This window comes from Dendrobium catenatum, unplaced genomic scaffold (genome assembly GCF_001605985.2).
Source record: "Dendrobium catenatum unplaced genomic scaffold, ASM160598v2 fragScaff_scaffold_847, whole genome shotgun sequence".
Lineage (NCBI taxonomy): Eukaryota > Viridiplantae > Streptophyta > Magnoliopsida > Asparagales > Orchidaceae > Dendrobium > Dendrobium catenatum.
In genome coordinates, this window is record NW_021319309.1 from 6,126,099 (window position 1) to 6,148,575 (window position 22,477).

General features: G+C 34.0%; 2 protein-coding genes across 3 annotated transcripts in view; both read left to right on the plus strand.

Annotated features, from left to right (window-relative positions):
• The window catches only part of LOC110111512 (probable amino acid permease 7), a 16,213-nt gene extending 6,336 nt beyond the window's left edge, over positions 1 to 9,877 (plus strand). Inside the window, exons 1-7 of one of the 2 annotated variants that reach the window (XM_028696858.1) lie at positions 6,028 to 7,032; positions 7,157 to 7,390; positions 7,494 to 7,587; positions 7,659 to 7,873; positions 8,394 to 8,527; positions 8,622 to 8,849; positions 9,245 to 9,877. In XM_028696858.1, coding sequence (XP_028552691.1) covers positions 6,966 to 7,032; positions 7,157 to 7,390; positions 7,494 to 7,587; positions 7,659 to 7,873; positions 8,394 to 8,527; positions 8,622 to 8,849; positions 9,245 to 9,646 — 1,374 coding nt within the window. In that variant the 5' untranslated portion in view covers positions 6,028 to 6,965 and the 3' untranslated portion in view covers positions 9,647 to 9,877. Of the gene's footprint in view, positions 1 to 6,027; positions 7,033 to 7,156; positions 7,391 to 7,493; positions 7,588 to 7,658; positions 7,874 to 8,393; positions 8,528 to 8,621; positions 8,850 to 9,244 lie in introns of those variants that run through there. The other variant, XM_028696859.1, reaches the window with a different exon arrangement.
• An 11,251-nt stretch (positions 9,878 to 21,128) lies between these two features.
• Positions 21,129 to 21,755, plus strand: LOC110111516. The gene has a single exon (XM_020843431.2). It carries the CDS (start codon positions 21,129 to 21,131, stop codon positions 21,753 to 21,755), a length of 627 nt encoding a protein of 208 aa, XP_020699090.1.
• Positions 21,756 to 22,477: the final 722 nt, after the last annotated feature.

The window sequence follows — 22,477 nt, forward strand, 5'->3', positions numbered from 1 at the left end:
CTTACACACTAGAAAGGTTTTATAATTGCTGGACTTTGCAGGCGAGAAGAGCGTGTGGATCTGTGGGGTTTTTCAGCAGCTGGGATTAATTGGCGTTGGGGTTGCCTACACTATTACCTCCTCAACTAGCTTAAGGTACGCGTTTTTTTTAATGTTTTCTCTTATAAAGAGAATGACTATTTTACTCATATTTTTCTTATATTTACTATTTGTGCATCATATTTCATTAGTTTTTGGTATAATATAATCATTTATTAAATATATTAAAATAATAATAATAATAATCAAAAGATATATCATAACTTCTTTAAATAATAATATTATTATAATTAAGCTGAGTTCGTGGCGTGCGTTGTTGGGAATCCCAAATTCATGTTCGATTCCCTCTCATGCAGCGCGACTCCTTGAATAGAGAGAAACTGCACTTGTAGGGTTGATTGTTGGTAGGCCCACCGTGGGATAAGTTACACCGCCCATGCACCTCTTTTAAAGCTGGCAACAGGTAGATACCTCCGTTTCAAAAAATAATGATAATTTTTTTATTGAGACATTAAGACGAATAATTTCTCGTTTGTGATAGCTTCCTCTCTCTTTTCTAAAGCATTTTGAGTATAACAAAAACTATATGTATAAAGAAACTGGATCTATATTAGGGGAAAAAACCTCTCATAATTTAGCATAAAAAAGGCAGAATAAAACTTATAGTTGGTACTTTGAAATTGAGTTTGTTGGAGGTCGGGAACACTAAAATTATTCTGGGCGGATACCAGACGTCTTTCGAAGACGAATCAGGACACGTCATGTCACTCTTTTGCTATGTATCGAGTGATGTGGCACATTCTGAATTTGCGTCCGAACGGTCCGGTGTCGGGACAAAATAATTCCTCGGAGAAGAACACACTCTACCTTTTGGCATGTGCATTTTACCACCATCCACCAACATTGATGGTCATTCATTGTTAGTCATTCACCAATGACTAATACCAACAAGTATCATCATGCATCCTAAGCAAATAAATAAAAAAATAAATAAAAATTAAAAAATAATCATGCATCCTCAGGCATGTAATCATCGTTGTTATCAACCTTAACACCCATGACCCAACCATCAATGTTGATGCTCGTTAATCCGTAATTGCATGTCTTTAATCAATGCTCATGTCATTAATATATACAGATGCCCATCATTGCTAACATATGACACTTGCATGCGCTCTCCACTGGTTTTTTTTTTTTTTGGACATTTAGGTTCATTAAGGTAGATTCACACACGTATCGCATATACAAGACTCTAATCCAAGACCTCTTAATTGATAGCCTAAGCTCCCAACCAACAGACCAAACTGTGTTGTGTCTCTCCATTGATGTTAAGTGGCATCAATGCTCGTCGTCATCAACCATTTATTTGCCAATTCTTCTGTCTTCTAATACTCTCTACCGTCTACCATTAAGTATTGCCATCAATATATTTTACAATTCAAACCTTGAAATCCTATCTTTTTCATCTACGGAGAAGAGATCTATTGTCATTTTAGCACTGACCAAATAAAAATTACGGTTGTAATCTAAAAAGTAAAACATGAAGAAAATTATCCCAAGTAAAATCTAAATCATTATAATTTTCAACTTATGTAATGAAACTATTTTTTACTTATTTAGTCAATTAATGTTTCCCTACTTGACTTTTCACAAATATATATATATATATATGCAAGAAACTTCCATGCAATACCAAAATTATAAAATTTTCTCTATTATTATAAAAATTATGTTAGCATACAATAATAATTAATTAGATTAATCAAAATAAAGAAAATTAACTCACTATGGACCAGCCATAAAACCTTTGCTAAAGTCATCAAACCTTAATATTTACCTAATTTAAAATTTGGTGATACGCCCAATTATATTTGACTTATATCATGTACTGAAATAAAGAAATTAAAATCAGGCCTTCACGTTTATCAATTACCCTATTATTTATATTTTAATGAGAGCACGAATCTTAACTTATTTCCGGAAAACGCCTTCGAAGGTCGCCGTTGAAGGAGTTTCAGTATATGAATGTTTTAATTAAGAATGTTATTAAGAAAAAAAAAATAAAAGATTAAGCAACTCTCGAAGAAAACATTTATAAGCACATCAACGTGAATTGGCTTCCATCAGCTTTTTTTTAATTACAAGATATTTTTAATGAGTTGCACAAAATAAAAATCAAGAAAAATATACAATATAAAATTACACTTTATATACAATATAAAACACAAAATAATACAGTTCTTGATCACGTCGATGCAAAATTTTGAAATCGACAAATTTATCAGAGAAAATGATTTCGGCTTATGGAGAATCGATAATTGAAGGCTCATAGTGCGATTCTTTTATCGCTCGGTAATGAAGTATTGAGAGAAGTAGCTGAAGAGGATTCTGCTATAGAAGTATGAGAGAAACTAGAGTCATTGTACTTGAAGAGATCGTTGGCCAACCAGTTGTATCTAAAGAAAGCTCTATATATACACGTTGCAAATGAATGAAGGTAAAGACTTGAAGAAGCACATTGATGAATTTAAATGAATTTAACAAATTTATCCTTGATCTTAAACATGTAGATGCTAATATTAAGGAGGAAGATCAGGGTATCATTCTTCTAAGTTCTTTGCCAAAGTCATACGAGAATATAGTTTGTACATTACTATATGGAAAGCAGACATTGACCATGACCGACGTAAAGTCGGTTTTGGTGTCCAAACAACTTCAATGTAAAAATGAGGATAAAAAAGAATGGGTTGGAGACATCCTGATAGCAAGAGGAAGACATGAGTACAATAAATGTTTCTACTGCCATAAAGAAGGGCATTTCAAGAGATATAGCCTAGATTTGTTGAAGCGGAAAGGAGGTACGTAGACCCAAAGACAACACCAACATAGCTGAGACGTCAGATGGAGTGACTTAAATGTTTAATTTGTAAATCTGAACCAAGGTGAACTTTGTTGTGATTGGTCCAAGATTTGTTGTTGTACTTTTTGTAGTTGGGCTCTTATGCAGCCCCTTGAACAACAACAAATCCTATTGTTCTTATTTGTAGGCAACAATGCCTACCGGCACTACACAAAATAGCACATCAATGACAATACAAACTATATAAAAAAAGCTAAAGGAAGTATAAAGAAATCTAACTAAAATCTTTACCAATTCATTACAATAAGATAAAAAATAGCCTCTTAGAAATAGAAATAATTATCCTGCAATTAAAAAAAAATATATATCTTAAAGTGAATTTAATGAGAGTTATCCTAGAAAAAAAAATGGTTTGTTCATTATTGTGCATTGAGAAATTTGCGAAAATAAATAATTTTAGAATTGCAAGAAGACCTTGCACGCATATAAATACATCTAGAGCAGTTCATTGGAGATACGAGATTTTTTATAACGTGAAAAATTCAAAAGTGAAAAAACTTATCGAGTCTAATGCAAGTTAAATGATTTCATTAGTTAAGTCAAAGATTACGAAGGGGGCATTCGCAATAATTTGATAAGGCATCAATGTAATGTAACAAGCTCAAATCATACGAAAAATCTCTTGTGGTGATAGTAAATTGAATCTTCAGATGTTTGAGTTGTCATCATCGGAACAAGGCACTAGGAACGTTGAAAGTCGGGCGATATTGAGCAATCAACATAGCTAAGTCATTCTTGTAATAGGAGAGAAAACTAGAGATTAAGAGGATTTATATATGATATATGTGGTAGACTGACATTGGATGTTAGCCATAGGTAATAATCAATTGAGGACTAATAGGGAATGTCTGAAGTAACACAAGATGGTTGATAGTGAGAAAGTGATTAAGAGGGCATGCGTCATACATTGTAGGTTGGCAAACATTAGAAGCTGGCTATCAGACAATCAGCTTGGTAATTATCCTTGTAAGAGGAGAGGCAGTGTGGCTAACAATGTGCGTCAAATGTTAGTAGTTAGTGAATGTTAGATGCCAAATATTATCCTGATATGAGAATAGATTGAATGATCTGAAAGAAGCATGTTGGAGGCAATTGTTAGTATGCTTTAGGTGATAGCAAGGAATGTTAGAAGTTGAACAATGGTATGCAATTGACTTGATTATTATCTTAATAAGATGGGAGATCATGTGAACAAGAATGTTAGCGTCAAACTTTAGTGGTCGATGCATTTTGATGTTGATCATTGGAAGGTGTAAAACAATAAGATTTTAGGATGTTGTTCAATAGTATGTGATCAATGACATCCTTCGCTTCATGAAAGAGGGAACATGAAAACATGAAATATGAAAGCTAGAAGTCAGTGGTAGAGTGACAACAAATATTAATCATTGGAATGTGTCTCGTGAATGTCGACATGACAATTGGGCATCAAGCAATAATGGATGTACAAATGAGCAAAAAAAAAAAAACTGAATTATATAAGAATCCATGCTTCGTTTATCCCATACTTTTAATTATTTTATATTTTTGATATATTTGTGCCTTAATGAACTTGTAATTGAACAATCGTAGATTCATTTGAGCTTTCTCATCGAGGAAAAATTATTACATACGCACTCCTGATAGGGAGAACCGTTAAGATTTATTGCATATTTATTGAGTATTTGCTACGTATTTGCAAATACTCAATAAAACTCAGCAAATATTCACTTATGAGTATTACTGAGTATTTTGTGAGTATTTACTAAGTATTTGGTGAGTATTAGCTGATTTATTGTATATTTACTGAGTATTTATAAATATTCAGCAAATACTCAGTAAATACGATGCAATCTGGATGGTTCTTCCCTTCTGAATTCAACACAAAATAATTTCTACTCATCGAGATGATTTCATTTATAAGCACATAAGACTTCAAAAATATGTGAGCCTTAATTAACCTGGAGAACTTTTTAATTATATTTAAACTCATTACATTTGGATCCACATATTAATTATTGACAACATTGGGTCCATCTTTGTAAATTTTGCCTAAAATCAAATTCAAATAATCTTGTTGTGGGCTGGAAGATTCATGGTGGTAGAGTGAGTAAATTTTTTGTCTTAGCGATGCATGGATATCCATCACACAAAAGAAAGAGCGAAGTAAAACACCAGATCTTTTTTACGTGGAAAGCTTGAAGAGGGAAAAATCACGGGGCATCACCCAAGTGAAAAGATTCCACTAAACTTGAGTGAATTGCAAGGGTTGACCCGTCCCTCGATTTAGAGGTGGTTAAATTACAGTAATTTGGAGAGCTAGTCAAAGGTCTAGAGACGGTCGGGCGGAAGTCCGATAGCTTTTGTGTAGAATTTCAGCTGATAAGGAACGATCCGACGAAGGTTCGGCGGCAGACGGCTACCGGGTGGTGGTCTAACGAAGGTCAGGCTGAAGTCCAGCAGCGGATGTAGTCCAGGCAAAGGTCTTGCGGCGGTCAGCGACTGGGCGGTGGTCTGATGAAGGTCGAGCAGAACTCCGGAGGCGATCGTCGGCCGGCCGAAGGTCCGACGTCTGTCGGCGGCCGGGCGGTGGTCCGACGAAAGTAAGGCTGAAGTCTAACAATGGTCGTCGGCCCGAGCGGAGGTCTGGAGGCATTCGGCGACCAGGCGGTGGTTCGATGAAGGTTGGACTGAAGTCTGACGGCTGTCGTCAGTCGGGGGAAGGTCCAGCGGCAGTCGGTGGCCATGCGTTGGTCTGGTAGCGGTCGGTGGCCGGGCGGTGGTGCTAGAGCTCTTTAAACTTCAAAGCTCTCTCCAATCTCCAGCCAAAGGCCCCCCTTATGTAGAGAGTGTGGGTCTATTTATAGATTTTCATGAGCGGCACACCCCATAAATTTAGAGAAGATCCGGGGGAGGTTTGAAGTGCTCCATCATATGGCTTGTATTGATTCCTCCCATCGTAGAGAGTTTTTCATATGTTTAAGTGCCTTAACGATGTCGGAATTCAGAGATCTTGGGCTCGTTAGATTTGTCTTGCCGAACCGCTGGATTTGACTATAAGCATCTCATATTTGAATATCATTTTTTCATCCAAATAATATTTTGATCCTTCCAAATGTGGTTCGGGCCCCTGATTTAGACCCAGTTGGGCTTGGGTCGGACCAATTTTGGTATTGTTTGGTTTGTCTCTTTGAGACATTCAATTTGACAATAAGTTTGTTGAAATTGGATTTCAGATGATTCCGAATTTAATTTTGAAAGTTTCCAACTTGAATTTTCCTCGAGATTCGTGCTCGATCAAAGGAATTTTTGAGGACATATCAAATCTTAAAATCAATATTCAAATTAATTGCCTATGTTATGTTATTTCTTGCCGAATTGGATCAATTTTCTAAATAATAAGTGACAAAGTTGTCTTTTTCTAACTCTAAGCGACATTAACTTCCTCTTAAAATATTCAATGACTGAATCAAAATGTACAGCAAAAAGTAACACCACGTACTTCAAATAAAAATTCAAAGCCACGCCTTCCAAATTTTAACTAAATTGATCAACTTTATTTATAATTCTTATATTAATTCAATTTTTTAATTCTTCCAAACTCTCCTATGTATTTCAATCTCTTCCTAAATTATCTATTTATTCGTTTGCTGCCAGCATAAAAGAATGCAGCAGAATCTCTTTAATTGGCCAAATATTTCAAATAGCATAATTTTACTTGGATTCAAATTCATTCTTATTTTCAGGTGCAAATTCTAGTCTCCTATTTAGATTTCATTTGAGATTTGGGATAATTTTCTTGTTGTTTTATAAAATAATTTTTTAGTTTATCTAAAAAATTTATTCAACTAGATTTTTTTTACTAAAAATCTGCTTTCAAAAGCAGGAAAAAAACTATCCCAAACAAAATCTTAAGTTGACTGAGCAATTGCCTTTCAATCATTTATCCTCTTTAATCTTCTAAATTTATCATCCATTTTCTATATGTGCATACACATGCATAAATTCTATATGTATAGTGGGGAGAATGGCAGCTCAGCACTCTCCTGAGATATCTGATTCCTCTTGCAGTGATGATGGAAAATTAAGAACTGGTAATTCTAGGACTTGAAAGCTTCTTCTTCTTACTTCTCTCATCTTCCTTCTCTCCCTACTCAAATATATCTATTTATGACTTGATTTTGAAGACTTTGGGTGAAACTATAACTATCCTACCAGGAACAGTATGGACATGTATAGCTCATATCATAACAGGAGTCATTGGTGTTGGTGTTTTATCCTTGGCCTGGAGCACTGCCCAACTAGGATGGATTGCAGGGCCTTTGGCCCTGCTATGCTTCGCTCTATTGACCTTCATCTCTTCCTTCTTACTTTCTGACTGTTATCGATCTCCACATCCTGTTAATGGCACCAGAAACTATTTTTACATGGATGCAGTTAGAGTGACCTTAGGTAATTTAAGCAAATATCAATAATCTTCTGTTCTTGAATTGTATTATTTTATCTAATTTGTATACTTAACTCAAGTAACTTAGTTAATTTTGTGGTAACTCAGGCGAAAAGCATACTTGGTTCTGTGGGTTTTTGCAATATCTGAGCTTGTTTGGAGCTTCTATTGCATTTGCTATTACAACTACAACTTGTATAAGGTACTTTGACAAAGAAATTATGAAGTTGGAAGTGAAATTGATTGATTGGAACTACGTTATTTGTTTTGCAGGGCTATACATAGATCAAATTGTTATCATAAAGAAGGTCACAATGCTCCATGCTCAAGTGAAGATAGCTCATTCATGTTGTTGTTTGGCATTGTCCAAATTTTTCTCTCTCAGATTCCAGATTTCCACAACATGAAATGGCTCTCAGTTGTGGCTGCTATTATGTCTTTTAGTTACTCTTTTATTGGATTTGGATTAGGCTTTGCTAAAGTGATTGGTACTGCTTACTTGCTCTTTTCTTTTCTTTTTTTTCAGTTTTGGATAAGCTATATAATTATATTATATCATCAATAGATGCTACTTTTAGGATGCGTAGGCCAAATGGAAATCAGAGTTAGGCTTTGTTTGGGACAGCTTTTTTCTTGCTTTCTAAAGTAGCTTTCTAGTACAAAAATTTCAATACTTGAAAGCATAACGAGAATTGTCCCAAACAAAACCTTAATCTTATACACAAATCTCCAAACTCATTTTCGACCTAAATGCTTAAGCTTATGAGTAATGATAAACCATTCGTTAGTGTTATAAAATATTATATTAATATTCTCATTTTTGGTTGCTCAGGACAGTTATAAGCGATTTCTTTTAATATTCAATATAGTCAATACTCAAATTCATAGAACATTGCTGAACTAATTATAATTTTAAAAATTATCTTCAAGCACATGATATTTGCTTATATCATAATAATATTGTTACAATAATAGATTCAACTAAATATTACATTGGTGCCACCACAGGCAATGGAATGATCAAAGGTGGGATTGGAGGAATCCCTGCACCATCCACTGCTCAGAAAGTGTGGCGAATTTCCCAAGCTATTGGAGATATAGCATTTGCATATCCATATTCTGTAATTCTTATAGAGATACAGGTAAAATTCTGACAAACTCATAATGCAATTATGTATTGTTTTCTTCTATAGTTGTCATCTTTATATCCAAGGGGTGGAATTTACATGAATGCAGGATACTTTGAAATCTCCACCTTCTGAAAACAAAACCATGAAAAAAGCTTCAATGGCATCCATCAGCATCACAACCTTCTTCTACCTTTGTTGTGGATGCTTTGGCTATGCTGCCTTTGGCGACGACACGCCGGGAAACCTCTTGACTGGATTTGGATTCTATGAACCTTATTGGCTCATAGACATTGCCAATGCTTGTATCATACTTCACCTACTGGGAGGCTATCAGGTAATTTAAGTGAAAAATCTCTTGGAATTCTTGCTAGATAACTAAGGCTTCGTTTGGGACGGCTTTCTTTATGTTTCTTAAAGCAGTTTTTTAGTACAAAATTAAAAAATATTTATACTAGAAAGTTGGTTTAAGAAGCAGAAAGAAAGCCGTCCTAAACGAAGCCTAAATCAACTTATGAACGAGAATTTTAATTTCAATAACTTATTTCTTGAATGAAAGAGTAGGCATTTTATGGTAACTTTGGTTAAGTGTCATATGCCAAGAGAGAATTAGCCCATTAGATTTCTTTCTGCTAAAAATAAAGCTAAAACTTGAGTCACTAGTAGTATGTTATGAACCCATACAGTAATTGTTGTTTCAGGTTTAATGCGAGATTATTTTCCTCTTCCCAGGTATTTTGCCAACCAATCTTTGCATTCATTGAGAGATGGCTAGCCAAGAAATATCCTTCAAGCAGTTTTGTTAATGACTTTTACACCATCCAGCTTTGGTTCTTACCACCCTACAAAATCAATCTATTCAGAATCTGCTTCAGAACTCTTTATGTTGTATCAACCACAACCCTTGCGATTGCTTTTCCTTACTTCAATCAAGTATTGGCTTTGCTTGGGGCCTTCAACTTCTGGCCATTAGCCATCTATTTTCCAGTAGAAATGTATTGTGTTCAAAGAAATATAGCTCCTTGGACATCAAAGTGGATTTTGCTTCAAGTCTTCAGTGTTGTATGCTTGCTTGTGAGCATTTTTGCTTCAATTGGATCCATTGAAGGGCTCTTTAGCGAGAGACTGAAGTGAGCTGGTACTTGGTTTATATGAAGCTTTGATATATTTGTAAAAAATGAAAAGGAAGTTATGTTTTGTGGAATTGGTGATGAGATGAGAGTGAGAGAGGCAAAATTTGAAAACATAATATGTGATGTAATATATCATGTCCGATGAAAGTATTTGCTATTTATAGCTAGCTTGTACCCATAAACAAAAATATGTATCCATTTCATGAAACTTCCAATCAATATGAGTTCTCAAGAGAGATTCAGATTTGACTTGGGACAACGTTTTTATTGCTTCTTAAAAAAGGTTTTTAGTAAAAAATTAAATTTTTTTACTAGAAAACTGCTTTAAGAAGCAGTAAAAAAGCCGTCCCAAACAAAACCTCATACATGCATATTTGCTTATTATTGTTATTACACAGCCAAATTATAAAGTAAAAATTTTCTCCTATTAAATCCCCATAAAATATGATTGGAATGTTCTTTTTATTGTAACTATTCAATCGAGATTTGAAAATCTATGGATAAAATTTTTTTGTGAGCTATGAGACCTTTTATTGACTTAAAAAGGTTTTACAAAATCTTGCAGGTTCTTGTAATTAATTTTATGTTTTCAAACATATGAAAAGATTTTGAGGTCCAATGGTTAAAGCATAGTGGAACTATTTAACCTCTGTGATTTTGAACATAGACATATCTCACTAAACCATGCATGTAAACATGTGTGCATTGAGTTAAAATTAATGAGCAAAATGCACAAAGATGAGAGATTAAATACAACAAATATGCAAACACAAGCACTAAGAAAATTTTCTTGGTTTGATGATATCCACCTTCATCAATGATTATACAAATATATATCAAATAGCTCACTAAACATTAAAAAGGTGGTTAAGAGATTATGCTTTATAGAAATAATAAAATAAATGCCACTTTGTCATTTTTAGCAACAAAGAGAAAACACAACTAGATAGATATAGGCTTCGTTTGGGATAGCTTTCTTAATGTTTTGTAAATCTGATTTTTAGAATAAAAAATTGAAAGTAGAGAAAAAATAGCGGTCTAAATTTGTCCCAAACAAAATCAAAGTCATATCACTACGGGAAAAACGTCATTTTCCGGCGGCCGTTTTCGACGGAAAATGACCAAAAATCCGTCGGAAAATTGCATTTCCGGCGGAAATATTTTCGCCGGTTATACGCGCGTCGATAAAGGACTTCCGGCGCAAAATAAGTCACCGGAAACATTTCCGACGTTTTTCTGGCGGATTTTGCGCTGGAAAAAAATTTCCGGCAGATTTTTTATGCGTCGGAATGTCAAAAAAAAATTTTAAAAAAAAAATTCAGATTTGCCAAGCCCCCGCGTGGGGCAAATTATTGCATCAGGTCACCTGACAGAGAGATGCGTTCGGTCTCTCTCTGTCTACAGTAACCTGCGCTTTACTGTAGCAGTGCTACAGTAAAGCGCAGGTTACTGTAGACAGAGAGAGACCGAACGCATCTCTCTGTCAGGTGACCTGATGCAATAATTTGCCCCACGCGGGGGCTTGGCAAATCTGAATTTTTTTTTTAAAATTTTTTTTTGACATTCCGACGCATAAAAAATCTGCCGGAAATTTTTTTCCAGCGCAAAATCCGCCAGAAAAACGTCGGAAATGTTTCCGGCGACTTATTTTGCGCCGGAAGTCCTTTATCGACGCGCGTATAACCGGCGAAAATATTTTTATGCTACTCCACTTCTTTATTGTAAGAGTCTAACCAAAAGCTCCTTTGATGTAAGCAAAACTTGCATCATCTTATTTTCCTTGAAGTAGAAGTTCTCCCTCCTATAAGCATCTGAAAGCTCATCCTTTCTTCCTTAATGTGCATCTACTCATTTCTCTCTCGTCCTCTTTTATAAATTTACTTTTAATTGTGGGATTACTTTAACGCCTTGCAATCATCTCTTAGTTTATTGCTTAGGTAATAAGCTGATAACTATTAGGTGGATGATAAGTAGCATAATTTGTAAAAACCCAAAAATAAAAATTATTTTAAAATATGAATTTTAGAATTTTTAATTGAACTAGAGTGCTTCGGCATTATACTTATGAGTGTTCCAGCACTAAGCCACTAACAATATTTTTATATATTTTTTATTTTAAGTCTAAGTATTCCAGTGCCGGCTGTGCCACCACCTCCCCCATTTCAGCCACGACTTGCTCGGCAAGGAAAGGGAGAAGAGAGACAAAAAGGAGAGCAAAAGGAAATAGAAAGTCAATTTTTAGTCATTTTTGTCCATCACTATTGTTGTAAAAAATGCTCTGATTAACTATCCTCTTACTTCTATTTTCGATGATTTTGATTTCTACTAGTTTCTCTCCTAAATCTATAAAAAATGCATTAACTTCTAATTTTGCAAGCTTTCATCGCATATCTTTTGATATGTTATAGATTTGATCATTTTGAACGATTTGATATGATTTTATTAAATTTTTACTTATTAAATATGTGTATATAAATTTTTAGGTAAAATGAGCTGGGAAAAAAACAAGCTTGAAATGAGTTGAAAAGTGTTGTACTGTGATTTAACATGATAAGACTGCAAGGTAATATTAACTGAATTTATTGATATGATTGAGTTATGCAAGAATATAATATTGCTGCTAGTTTAACTCTGATGTGATGTATGTATATGATGTACTGATTGATATAATATGATAATCTCATGTGATATCTTTAAGATCTAAGTGGTCCATTGATGGGATTGAGTCAGTAGATGAGAGTCATAATGAGTTAGAGATTGATTGAGAGTCATACGGATTCATCGACTATCATGTGATTCAAGAGAAGTTATAAGGAGTTCATTGATTGAGAGTCATAAGGAGCGATTAATTGGAATTCATCAGTGCAAGATCAAGATATAAGATACCCTAACCCGAATACTTTATGGAATATTGATTATTGTACTAATACTAATCAATGATTACTGAATATAGATACAAATTATGGTTACTTCTTATTATTACTATATATATATATTGATACTAATGTATAACTGATGGATTAACAAAGATGATTGAATGATATGACTAAATGAAAATAATTGTATGATAAATACAATTGATTTATAAAGATGATCGATACAAATAGCATATATATTAATTTATAGATTTTCTTATATGATTTAAAAAATATTGTTTCACTTTTACGTTAAATTGATTTCAGTTGTTTGATTTAGTTATTTGCTGAGCTATTCACTCATTACGTGATTTTATATGATTTCAAGTAAATGTAAGGAGCATGTGGATTTAAGCTTAGTTGTAGTGATGTTTTAGTTTTAGTTTTAGTTTTTTTTTTTCATGTATATTCTTTTATGGCCTATAAAAGCTATTGCATATATTATTTTGAACTCTACCAATAGAATATAAATATTAACTATTATAATAATGTGAATTATATTTTTGAGTTATTTATTGATTTTCTTTATTGCAATTAATCAACTATGAATGTCAAAATGATCTTGATGTTTATCAATCTAGTTATTAAATGAAAGATAAAAGAAATAGAATGAATTGAACTGATACTAAAGAAATAGAATGAATTGAACTGCCAATATAACAACAAGAGATTTGTTCATTGGAGCAAGTACAACTCTATGGAACTTTCTTGTAGGTTTCTTTTGACCTAAGTAGGAGTTACAAGATTTCTAAAATTTTGATAGAGATTTGCTGAGTTAAGGTGCTCACCTTGGCAGTTAGTGTTTTCTTGGGTTGGTAGATAAGTTTATCTAACCCGTTTAACCCGAATCCGACTTATTTATCCTATTGTTCAGATATTTGACCCGAATCTGATCCATTTGTAATATAGATCATGCACTTTTTAGATCATCACGACTTGTTTAACCAAAATATGACCCGTTAAATCAATAAACCACCGTTTAAAATGAAACTGAATGAGTGAATGATACTAGCGTTAGTTTTATTTTTTAGGATCAACCCGAACTTAACCTAAAAATTAATCAAGTCAAATTGAACCCAAATTTTTTAAGCCATTTGTGCCAAATTATCAATTCAGATCATTTATTGACACCCCTAAGTACTGAACCAATCTTATAAATCCACATTTGCATGAGTAAAAAAAATTAAAAAAAAAAAATTTGCATGAAGTGTGTGGGTCTTCAGAAATAGTGAAATTAAAATCAGGCCTTCACGTATATCCTATTATTTATGTTTAATGGAACTCATAGCTTAACTTCTTGTCTGAAACGTCTTCAGAGGTTGTCGTTGAAGAGTTTCAGTCTTTGAATGCTTTTAATTAAGAATGTTATTAAAAAATAATAAAAGATTAAGTAATTTTCGAAGAAAACATCGTAAGCACATCAAAGTAAGCTGGCTTCCATTTCTTTATGTAGAAGGAAGCCCATCTTAGGCTTCATTTGGACTAACTTTTTTATTGCTTTCTAAAATGATTTTTAGTATAAAATTTTTAATTAAAAAAATTTGTACTAAAATGTTACTTTAAAGGCAACAAAAAAGCCTTCCCAAATGAAGCCTTAATCTTGATTATCTAAAGAATATCAGTAGTTGGATGAGAAATTTTGAGCAAAATCTAGCTTAAATTATAAGAAGCATCTTTTTGTTTTTTTGTTTTTTCCATTACAAAATATTTTTATTAAGCTGCAGGCAGGGGTGGAGCCAGGATTTTGTTCATGTGGGGGCACAAAATATTAAAAAAAAAAAAAACCCTCAACCTTTTTCATCCGGGTTTGGGACCAGCATAGGCGATTTAAAAAAAAAAATTAAAAGCATTAGATTCATTGTAAAAACATAAAATATATAGTAAAGCAAAAACTTACAATTGAGAACACTAGTCTTGATATTCTTCTTATCTGTTATCTATAATTTCTCCCATCGAGTCTTTATTTTTTGAAATCGTTGTACAATCAAATTATTGTCAATACTACTAAAAATATATTTTTCAATATAAGCAAGTAAACAGTCATTTATCTAGGAGTCTCGCATACGATTGAGCAAATGATTTTTTATAATTTTCATTATAGAAAATGCTCGATCAACTATTGTTGTAGCAATTGGCAATATTAGAGCAAGCTTTATAACTAAGAACACCAAAGGAAATATATCATTCTTCCTAGTCTCCACTAATTTTTGAGAAAGTTCTCCAAGTCCTTTAAAATTTATGAATGCATCATTCGATCTCATATCAATAATAAAATTTTCAATTTGATTGTCTAGTATGATGAGATCCATTTCAGAAAAATCTGACGGATAAATTTTTCAAGACAAAGCAATCGTTCTTTATCAAAATCTTAAAATGAGTTATATGGATTCAAACATGCCACACACATAAGTAGTTCTGTGTTAATTTCATCAAATCTGTTGTTGAGCTCTTGAAGTTGCAAATCTATAACAGTATAAAATAACTCAATTTGATAATGATGTCTATTTGATATACTTTCAGTACGGCGCCTTGATCTTCCTTGAATCACAAATGTATCAATCGTGTTTGGAATATTTATGTTATTCTTCTCACAAAATAATCCAATTTCTTTAAACAAATTTTCCCACCCATTATTTTTCATGTTTTGAAGTCTTTGTGGAAACTTTTACCAAAGTCATGATATTTATAATATCTTGATCCTTTTTTTACAGACTTGTGATAACTCATTAGTAACTCTTGAAATAGTCTTCATCATTTGCAAATTTAAAATAAAATCAAAACTTTACACAAATTCAAGTAGAGAGTATGCTTCACCTTTTTGGTCACTACTAAATCCCTCGTGAGTCACTAGGTCAAGAACCTCTACAATGAACTCGAATAAAAGAATTATACAATGAAATCCACTTTCATTATGATTTTCAAGAAAACGTAGAAGTTCAAGAAAATTTCCTTGATTCTCAAATTCCTTATGCCTGGCAATATTGTGTATACAATCCTTGTTACCAACATGAATTTGAAATCTATCTTTTTTTTTCCCAATTTCTAAAACCCTTTGTGTCAAAACTATCCCTGCTAGCTTGTTCTCCAATTTGAGGTGTATACAAAAAACAAAATAAATAGTACACTGCATCCTTCATTATACTATACTCCAACCAAATTTTGTTATCATCAAACCATGCAGGATTGAATTTATGAAATCTATCTCCAAATTGAGTACGTGGGAATTCATGATCACCCGGTTGATAAGGTCCTTTTAACAAATAATATCTCCTAACTTTGTCCCTCTCATTTGGATGATAATCCACAAATTTTTTTTCCTCAATCTAGGATTGGCAAGGATATCCAAAAAATTAATTTCTACATGGTTATGCTTAGTTTATGTATTGTTTTCTTCACATAATATTTTTTTGTCATCTCCTTTAACTTTTCTTTTGAAATATCTATCCATGCTAATTTAAATTAATATATATATATATATATATATATATATATATATTAATAATTTTATCATAATAAAACTCAATTTTCACAACATCAATATGTGTCATGCATCATATAGTAATATGAAAATGGGCATACCTATCAGTTGCAGAGTACTCAATTTAATGAAATTCATGCAATTCCCAGCTCTAAGCTCATATGTAGAATTTAACTGAAAAAATAATGGACTTTAGATTTCTGAATTTAACATAGACATAAAAAAAATAGCTACATCTAATTAAGAAAAAAATCATTGTAATGAACTAGGGACTATAATAAGCATAATCTATTGTTAAATTATATAGCTGAGATTCATAAAAAAAAGTGTAGGATTGTAAGAGGCTCAAATAGGTTTCATAGATAAAACATGTTTAGAACTATAATATTAACTTACCCTCCTTCTAGAGAATTAATCATTCCATAACTTCCCACTGAAATAAATCTCTTAAAAATTTCAGAAAAAGTTAACAAGGGAAATAACTCTCATAAGGTAAACAAGAAGTGGAATAGGGAAGGAGAAGGAACCTAGAGCACAACAAATAGCAATAGAACCAAATCAGATTAGCACATGTCAACATAATTTTACATGTCTCAAATAACCCTTGATGTAGTATACAAACATAGCAAACAAGAAACAAAGTAGAATAACATGAAATCTAAGCGGGAGAAACAATCATTGCTCAGGCTCGAGAGAGGCGACAAAGTTTGTCGGACAGAGGATGGTCGGCGGAATTTGGGCTTGGCAATTGTGAATGGGCGGCCGGCGGCGGGGTTCAGATTCATCCTCTAAGTGAAACTGGTGCGGGGGTCTTGGAGTTGTTGGGGTTGTGCAGCTGTGTAGAATAGGGAAATACAAGAGCGGAATAGGGAAAGGCAACATGCAAGTAATAAGAAAAGTTTATTAATTTGTATTTAAGAGTGTCGCCGGCAAGTATGTTGTTTCAATTAATTGGTGGGCCACTTATATTTTCTTAAGAGAGTATTGCCAGCAAGAAATATGAGGGCCACTTATATTTCCTTAAAGAGTACTGTCGTCGGCATGTAATATTTGAGGGAATTAATCTGTAATTAATCCCAAAATCAGTGGGGGCCGCTGCCCCCATGGACCCCACACTGTATCCGCCTATGGCTGCAGGGCATTCCTTTCTATTGCATAAAATAATAATCAAGAAAACTATAAAAAATTACTTTTATAAGATAAAAATATTCTCATATAAATAAATAATTATCACGCAATTAAAAAAAAAATCCTATCTTAAAGTGAGTTTAACTAGAGTCGTCATAGGAAAAAAATTAAATTTCCCAATTATTGTACATCAAAATTTTGAAAAAAATAAAGAATTCAACATCTTAGAATTGTATGAAAATCTCGCATACATACAAATAAGTTTAGAGTAGCTTATACATAATATGACTTTTTTTATATGAAACATTCAATAATGAAATTAAAAAAAAAAAGTCTTATGTAGTTGAAATAATTTCAAAGGAAAAATCTCTTGTAAAAGAAGTAAAATTTATTTTGAGATGTCTGAGTTTTTTTTTTTTTTGAAAGGGAATTATATTGATAAAAATAATATCGGTTACAGCATAGGTAGACAACTAAGAAATCGAAGATAAAACGGAAGTTTGAGATGTCTGAGTTGTTATCGCGTGAACTATATGTTAAAAATATCAAAAGTTGGGCGATAGTAAGCGATCGGCTAAGTCGTTTTTCTAATAGGAGAATAGACCAAGAGACTAGGATGGCAAACATAGGATAGATAAACCCATGCACTCACAAGATTTACTTTGTTCAATGAGATCCACCTTCATCTATGATTGCATAGAGATAGAATAATCTGCTAAGATTTAAAAAACTTTAATATTAAAAAAAATTCAAATTAAAAATAAATCATTTAATACCTCATTTACACTATAAAATCATACTTCACTAATAATATTAATATTATAGATGGATTTTTGCATCTAACAAGAATGCTAATTATTCTCCTCCCAATTTATCTTCACATTTCATCCCAATGCTTTACATAATCTTTAAACATAAGAATGATGATATAAAACGCATATGTTGATTATAACTTTGTTTGAAACATCTTTCAGTCACCATTTTTTTTTTTTTTTTGCTTTCAATAATTTTTCTTTCAAAAAAGCTGTTTTCTTAAGCAACTATTTACTATAAAAAATTTATGCTGAAAAATTGTTTTAAAAAACAGTAAAAAATTATTTCAAATGAAATCTAAGTTTTAACATTTTTTATGATTGTTTAATAGTTTATCAAAGTGTATTAAAAGTATAAGTATGATTGAAAGGCATATAGAGATCATTTTAAAGGCCTTTTATTAATTGCAAAAATGTCACATAGAACAGATGAATTTGATTTCAATTTTCAAATTATTTGGAAGTCCCTACATTTTAAAATATCATTTCTTATCATTAAATAAAAGTCATCTATTATGACATTTTTTATGCATAGAATTGATAACAAAATAAATTTAAAATTCTTGGAATGATAGATATTTATATTTTAAGTAGTATTAAAGATAATTTGCAATTTTTATATTATATTTTGAATGGAGAACATCAATTATCCTCCAATAAGCAAAAAATGTCAATCATCAATAATAATAATTGTTGTGTCCTGAAGTATTCGCGGCGGTAGAGAAATATATAGTTTAATGTCTTAGCATTGTACGAAGATCCAGCACACAATCAGATTAGAGAAAGGGTGTAGCGTTTATAAGAGACACCAAAGTTTTTACGTGGAAAGCCCCTGAAAAAGGGGGAAAAACCACGGGGCCTGGCGTAGCTTGAATGAATCCACTAGTATTTGTCGTTACAAATGAGGCCCTTCCTTGGGAGAATGCATTGGCTAGCTTGATGTTACAAATGTACATCATATATAATGTATTACATGGTGGAGTTACAATACATGTGTTTGTTTTGTCGGCACGATCATAGTCGATAGGATGGAGGTCGAAAGACCGTTGTCTGGTGATGGAGGTCGGAAGGATATAGTAAGCGACGGATGTCAGAAAGACAGTAGTCGGCAGAAGACCGGGGTTAGAAAGATCGTTGTCTATTGATGGAGTCGAAAGGACCATGGTAGGCGATGGAAGTCAGAAGGACCATGTCGGCAAGAGATCTAGGTCAGAAAGACCATTGTCTATTGATGGAGGTCGTAAGGACCATAGTAGGCGACGGAGGTCAGAAGGACCGTAGTTGGCAAGAGACCTGGGTCAGAAAGACGTTGTCTGTTGAAGGAGGTCAGAAGGACCATAGTAGGCGACGGAGGTTTGAAGGATCATAGTCGGCACGAGATCGGGATCAGAAAGACCGTCGTATTTTGATATAGGTTGGAAGGACCATAGTAGGATACGGAGGTTAGAAGGACCGTAGTCGGCAGGAGATCTGGGTCAGAAAGACCATTGTCTGTAGGGCGGTACTCTGGTAGAATTCTGGGCATCAGATGGTAGCCCAGTAGAAGTCCGGGCCTCATGTGGTATCTGGTGGAGCACATGGCCTCAAGTGGCCATTCGGCGGAGGTGAGGGCCTCAAGTGGTGGTCTGGTGGAGCAACGGCATCAGGCGGTGGTCCGGTGGAGGTGAGGGTTTGAAGTGGTGGTTCGGCAAAGTAACGGCGTCAGGCGGTGGTCCGGCAGAGGTAAGGGCTTGAAGTGGTGGCCCGGCGGGATTTCTACGTGGAAAACCCTAAAAAGGGGACAAACCACGAGGCCACGCCCAGTTGAAAAAGTTTCACTAGTGTTTGCTTGGAATACAAGAGACTAACTCGTCCTTAAAACTTAGGACGATCAGATTACAAAAAATCTTTTCAGGATTGAAAATCAGTTACAACATCGGACAGAATTACGGCGTCGTTCCGAAGTTGAGCAGAATTTCGTTGTCGTTTGAAAGTCTGGTAGAATTCTGGCATCGGGCAGAATTATGGCGTCACTTGGGAAGAATTACTGCGTCACTCGGGCGTCCGGCCAAATTCCAGTGTCACACAAGCGTCGGGAAGAACTCCGGCGGTGGTTGAGGAGGAGTTCTTCTCTCCTATCCTTCTCTTCTTCTTACTTGGCCCCCCTCTCAAGAGAAATGAGGGGCCTATTTATAGATTTTCTGGAGTGGCATGGCGTGTAAAAAGGTGAGAGATTAGGGGCAAATGTGGAGGGGTTCAATGGACGGCCGATATTGAATCCCTTGATCATAGACCATTCTTCAGACATTTGTAGGTCTTAATAGTGTCAAAATTTAGCGATCTTGGGCTCGTTGGATTTGTCTCGTCGATCCGCTCGATTCGACTATAAGCTTGTCAAGTTCCGAGACTGTTTGGCAACACAAATTGTGTTACAAACTTTCCAACAGCGCTTCGGGTCTTTAATTTGGACTCATTTGGGCTCGAATTGAGTCAAATTTGGTGTCGTTGGGTTCGTATTTCTGAGATGCTCAGTTTGACTGTAAGTTTGCTGAAATCGGAGTACGGATGCTCCCAATTTTGATTTCGGAAGTTTCCAATTTGATTTTGCCTCGAGATTCGTGCCTGATCAAGATAATTTTTTGATGACGTATCAATAATAATAATAACTCCTTAAATTTTTATATAAATTTTAATTTTGGATACATAAAAAATTTGCTCAATTATATACTCCTCAAATTAAAATATTGTAATTTTTTTACTTTTATTAAACCACCTAATAAAATAGAACAATTTAATTTTTCTTATTTTTTTTTTAAGTGTAACAATACATTTAAATTCTATATTTTTTAAGTGTAACAATACATATTTTAATGATGCACTCAAAGAAATCTCCTCCCAACGGTCGAATTTCAACCGTTGTAATCTTAAAAGAAACTCCCTTTGCCTTGAAGTACCTAAAATTCGACCGTTAGTCTCGCCCTTTCAAGTAGTCTCGAATCTCTCTCTCTCATCCACTAACAAAATCCTACCAATCCGCTCTCCAGTCCCACTTCTCTTTCCATTTCTTGACTCTCCATCTCACTTCCACGGATCCACCTTCCTTTTCCTCCACTTTCTATTTCTCGATCTCACTCTCCACACTCTCCCCTGTTTTCTTTCTTCTCACCAAAAATGGCAGAATCTCATTTAATCGAAATCCAGCCGCAGCAAACGCTATTTTCCGCAATGCAGCAACACCCGCTCACCGAGATCTCCGCTAGCCCTGGACATCTGCTTCTCCTCAAGCTCTGGCAACGCGAGGAAGAGCTTCTCACCAACCGCATTGGAGCCAAAGAAACCAAACTTGACGCCATTAAAAGGGAGGCTTTCAAGCTCTGTTCTTTCTTCTTCTTCTTCCATGGAATCTTCCTCACTCTTCTCTTTACCTCTTCCTTAGGCCAAACAGAGAGGCAGGCGTGCCGCGGCTGGTGGGTGCCTGGCTTCATCTCCCTTGTGACTTCTCTTGTTCTCATCTTTTCGGTGCAGTTGAGGATCTGTAGCTATTGGAGGATTTATGAAAAGTTGCAGAGGGAGAGAGGAGAGGGGAGAGCTTTGTCTCGGTGTGTCCAGGAGTTGAGGATGAAAGGGGCAAGCTATGATCTTTCTAAGGAGCCGCAGGTGTCGAAAAGGATGAAGAGTTCGAGTGTTAAGGTGAACTGGAGACCAATGAAGTGGTTGTCCAGAAATGCGGTTACCATTTGTCTCTTGTGCTTTTCGGGGCTGGTTTTTCCTGCCTGTAAATTTATTCTGTGTGGGTGAAAACAGTATCTCTACTTGTTCTTGGTTTTATGATTACGGTTGTGATTTCATTCTTTTTGTTTAGGCAAGAAATTTTATTATTTTATTTCCTCCCTCTTGCTGCCCTGTGGGGTGGAATTGTTCATGATTTTTGTTCTTTGATCTCTCAGAAGGGGGATTATTTTTGTGATTGTCTTCGTTTCAAAATTTTCTTTTTCTTGGAGTTGTGAAATGTGAGTTATTGGCGAGGTGAATATAAACTTTGGGGATTTGATTTCTAAGACTTCCTGAATTCTCAATGAAACACAGAATTGTTTTAAAATCTCAGAAGCAAGTGCTACTCCGCTTGTTAAACAGACAACCCTTTGGTTTCCGCAATTAAATAAGAAGAGCATAATTATTCGAAAATTTTAAGAGCAAAATCACAAAATAATTTGACATTTTTTTAAAATAAAAAATTTTAAAAATAAATAATTTATAAAAACCTTGTCAACATTTTTTGGTTGTGGTCATGTGATAAGTATTTAGTAGGCCTTGTACATATTGGCTCAAGTATTTGATTTAATAATAACATTTGTTAGTGTATTAAAGTTTTAATAAAATATTTAGTTAAATATTATATCATTAATTATTTAAAATAATATTTAATTAAATATAGCATTTAAACAATGTTTTATTTAAAACTTATAACATTTTTATGTATTTATATGAATTTATTAAATATATATTTTTTATGAATTTAA

Bases quoted from the DNA above. Each gene is read 5' to 3' on its own strand.
- LOC110111516 (XM_020843431.2), top strand. From the start codon at position 21,129: ATGGCAGAATCTCATTTAATCGAAATCCAGCCGCAGCAAACGCTATTT.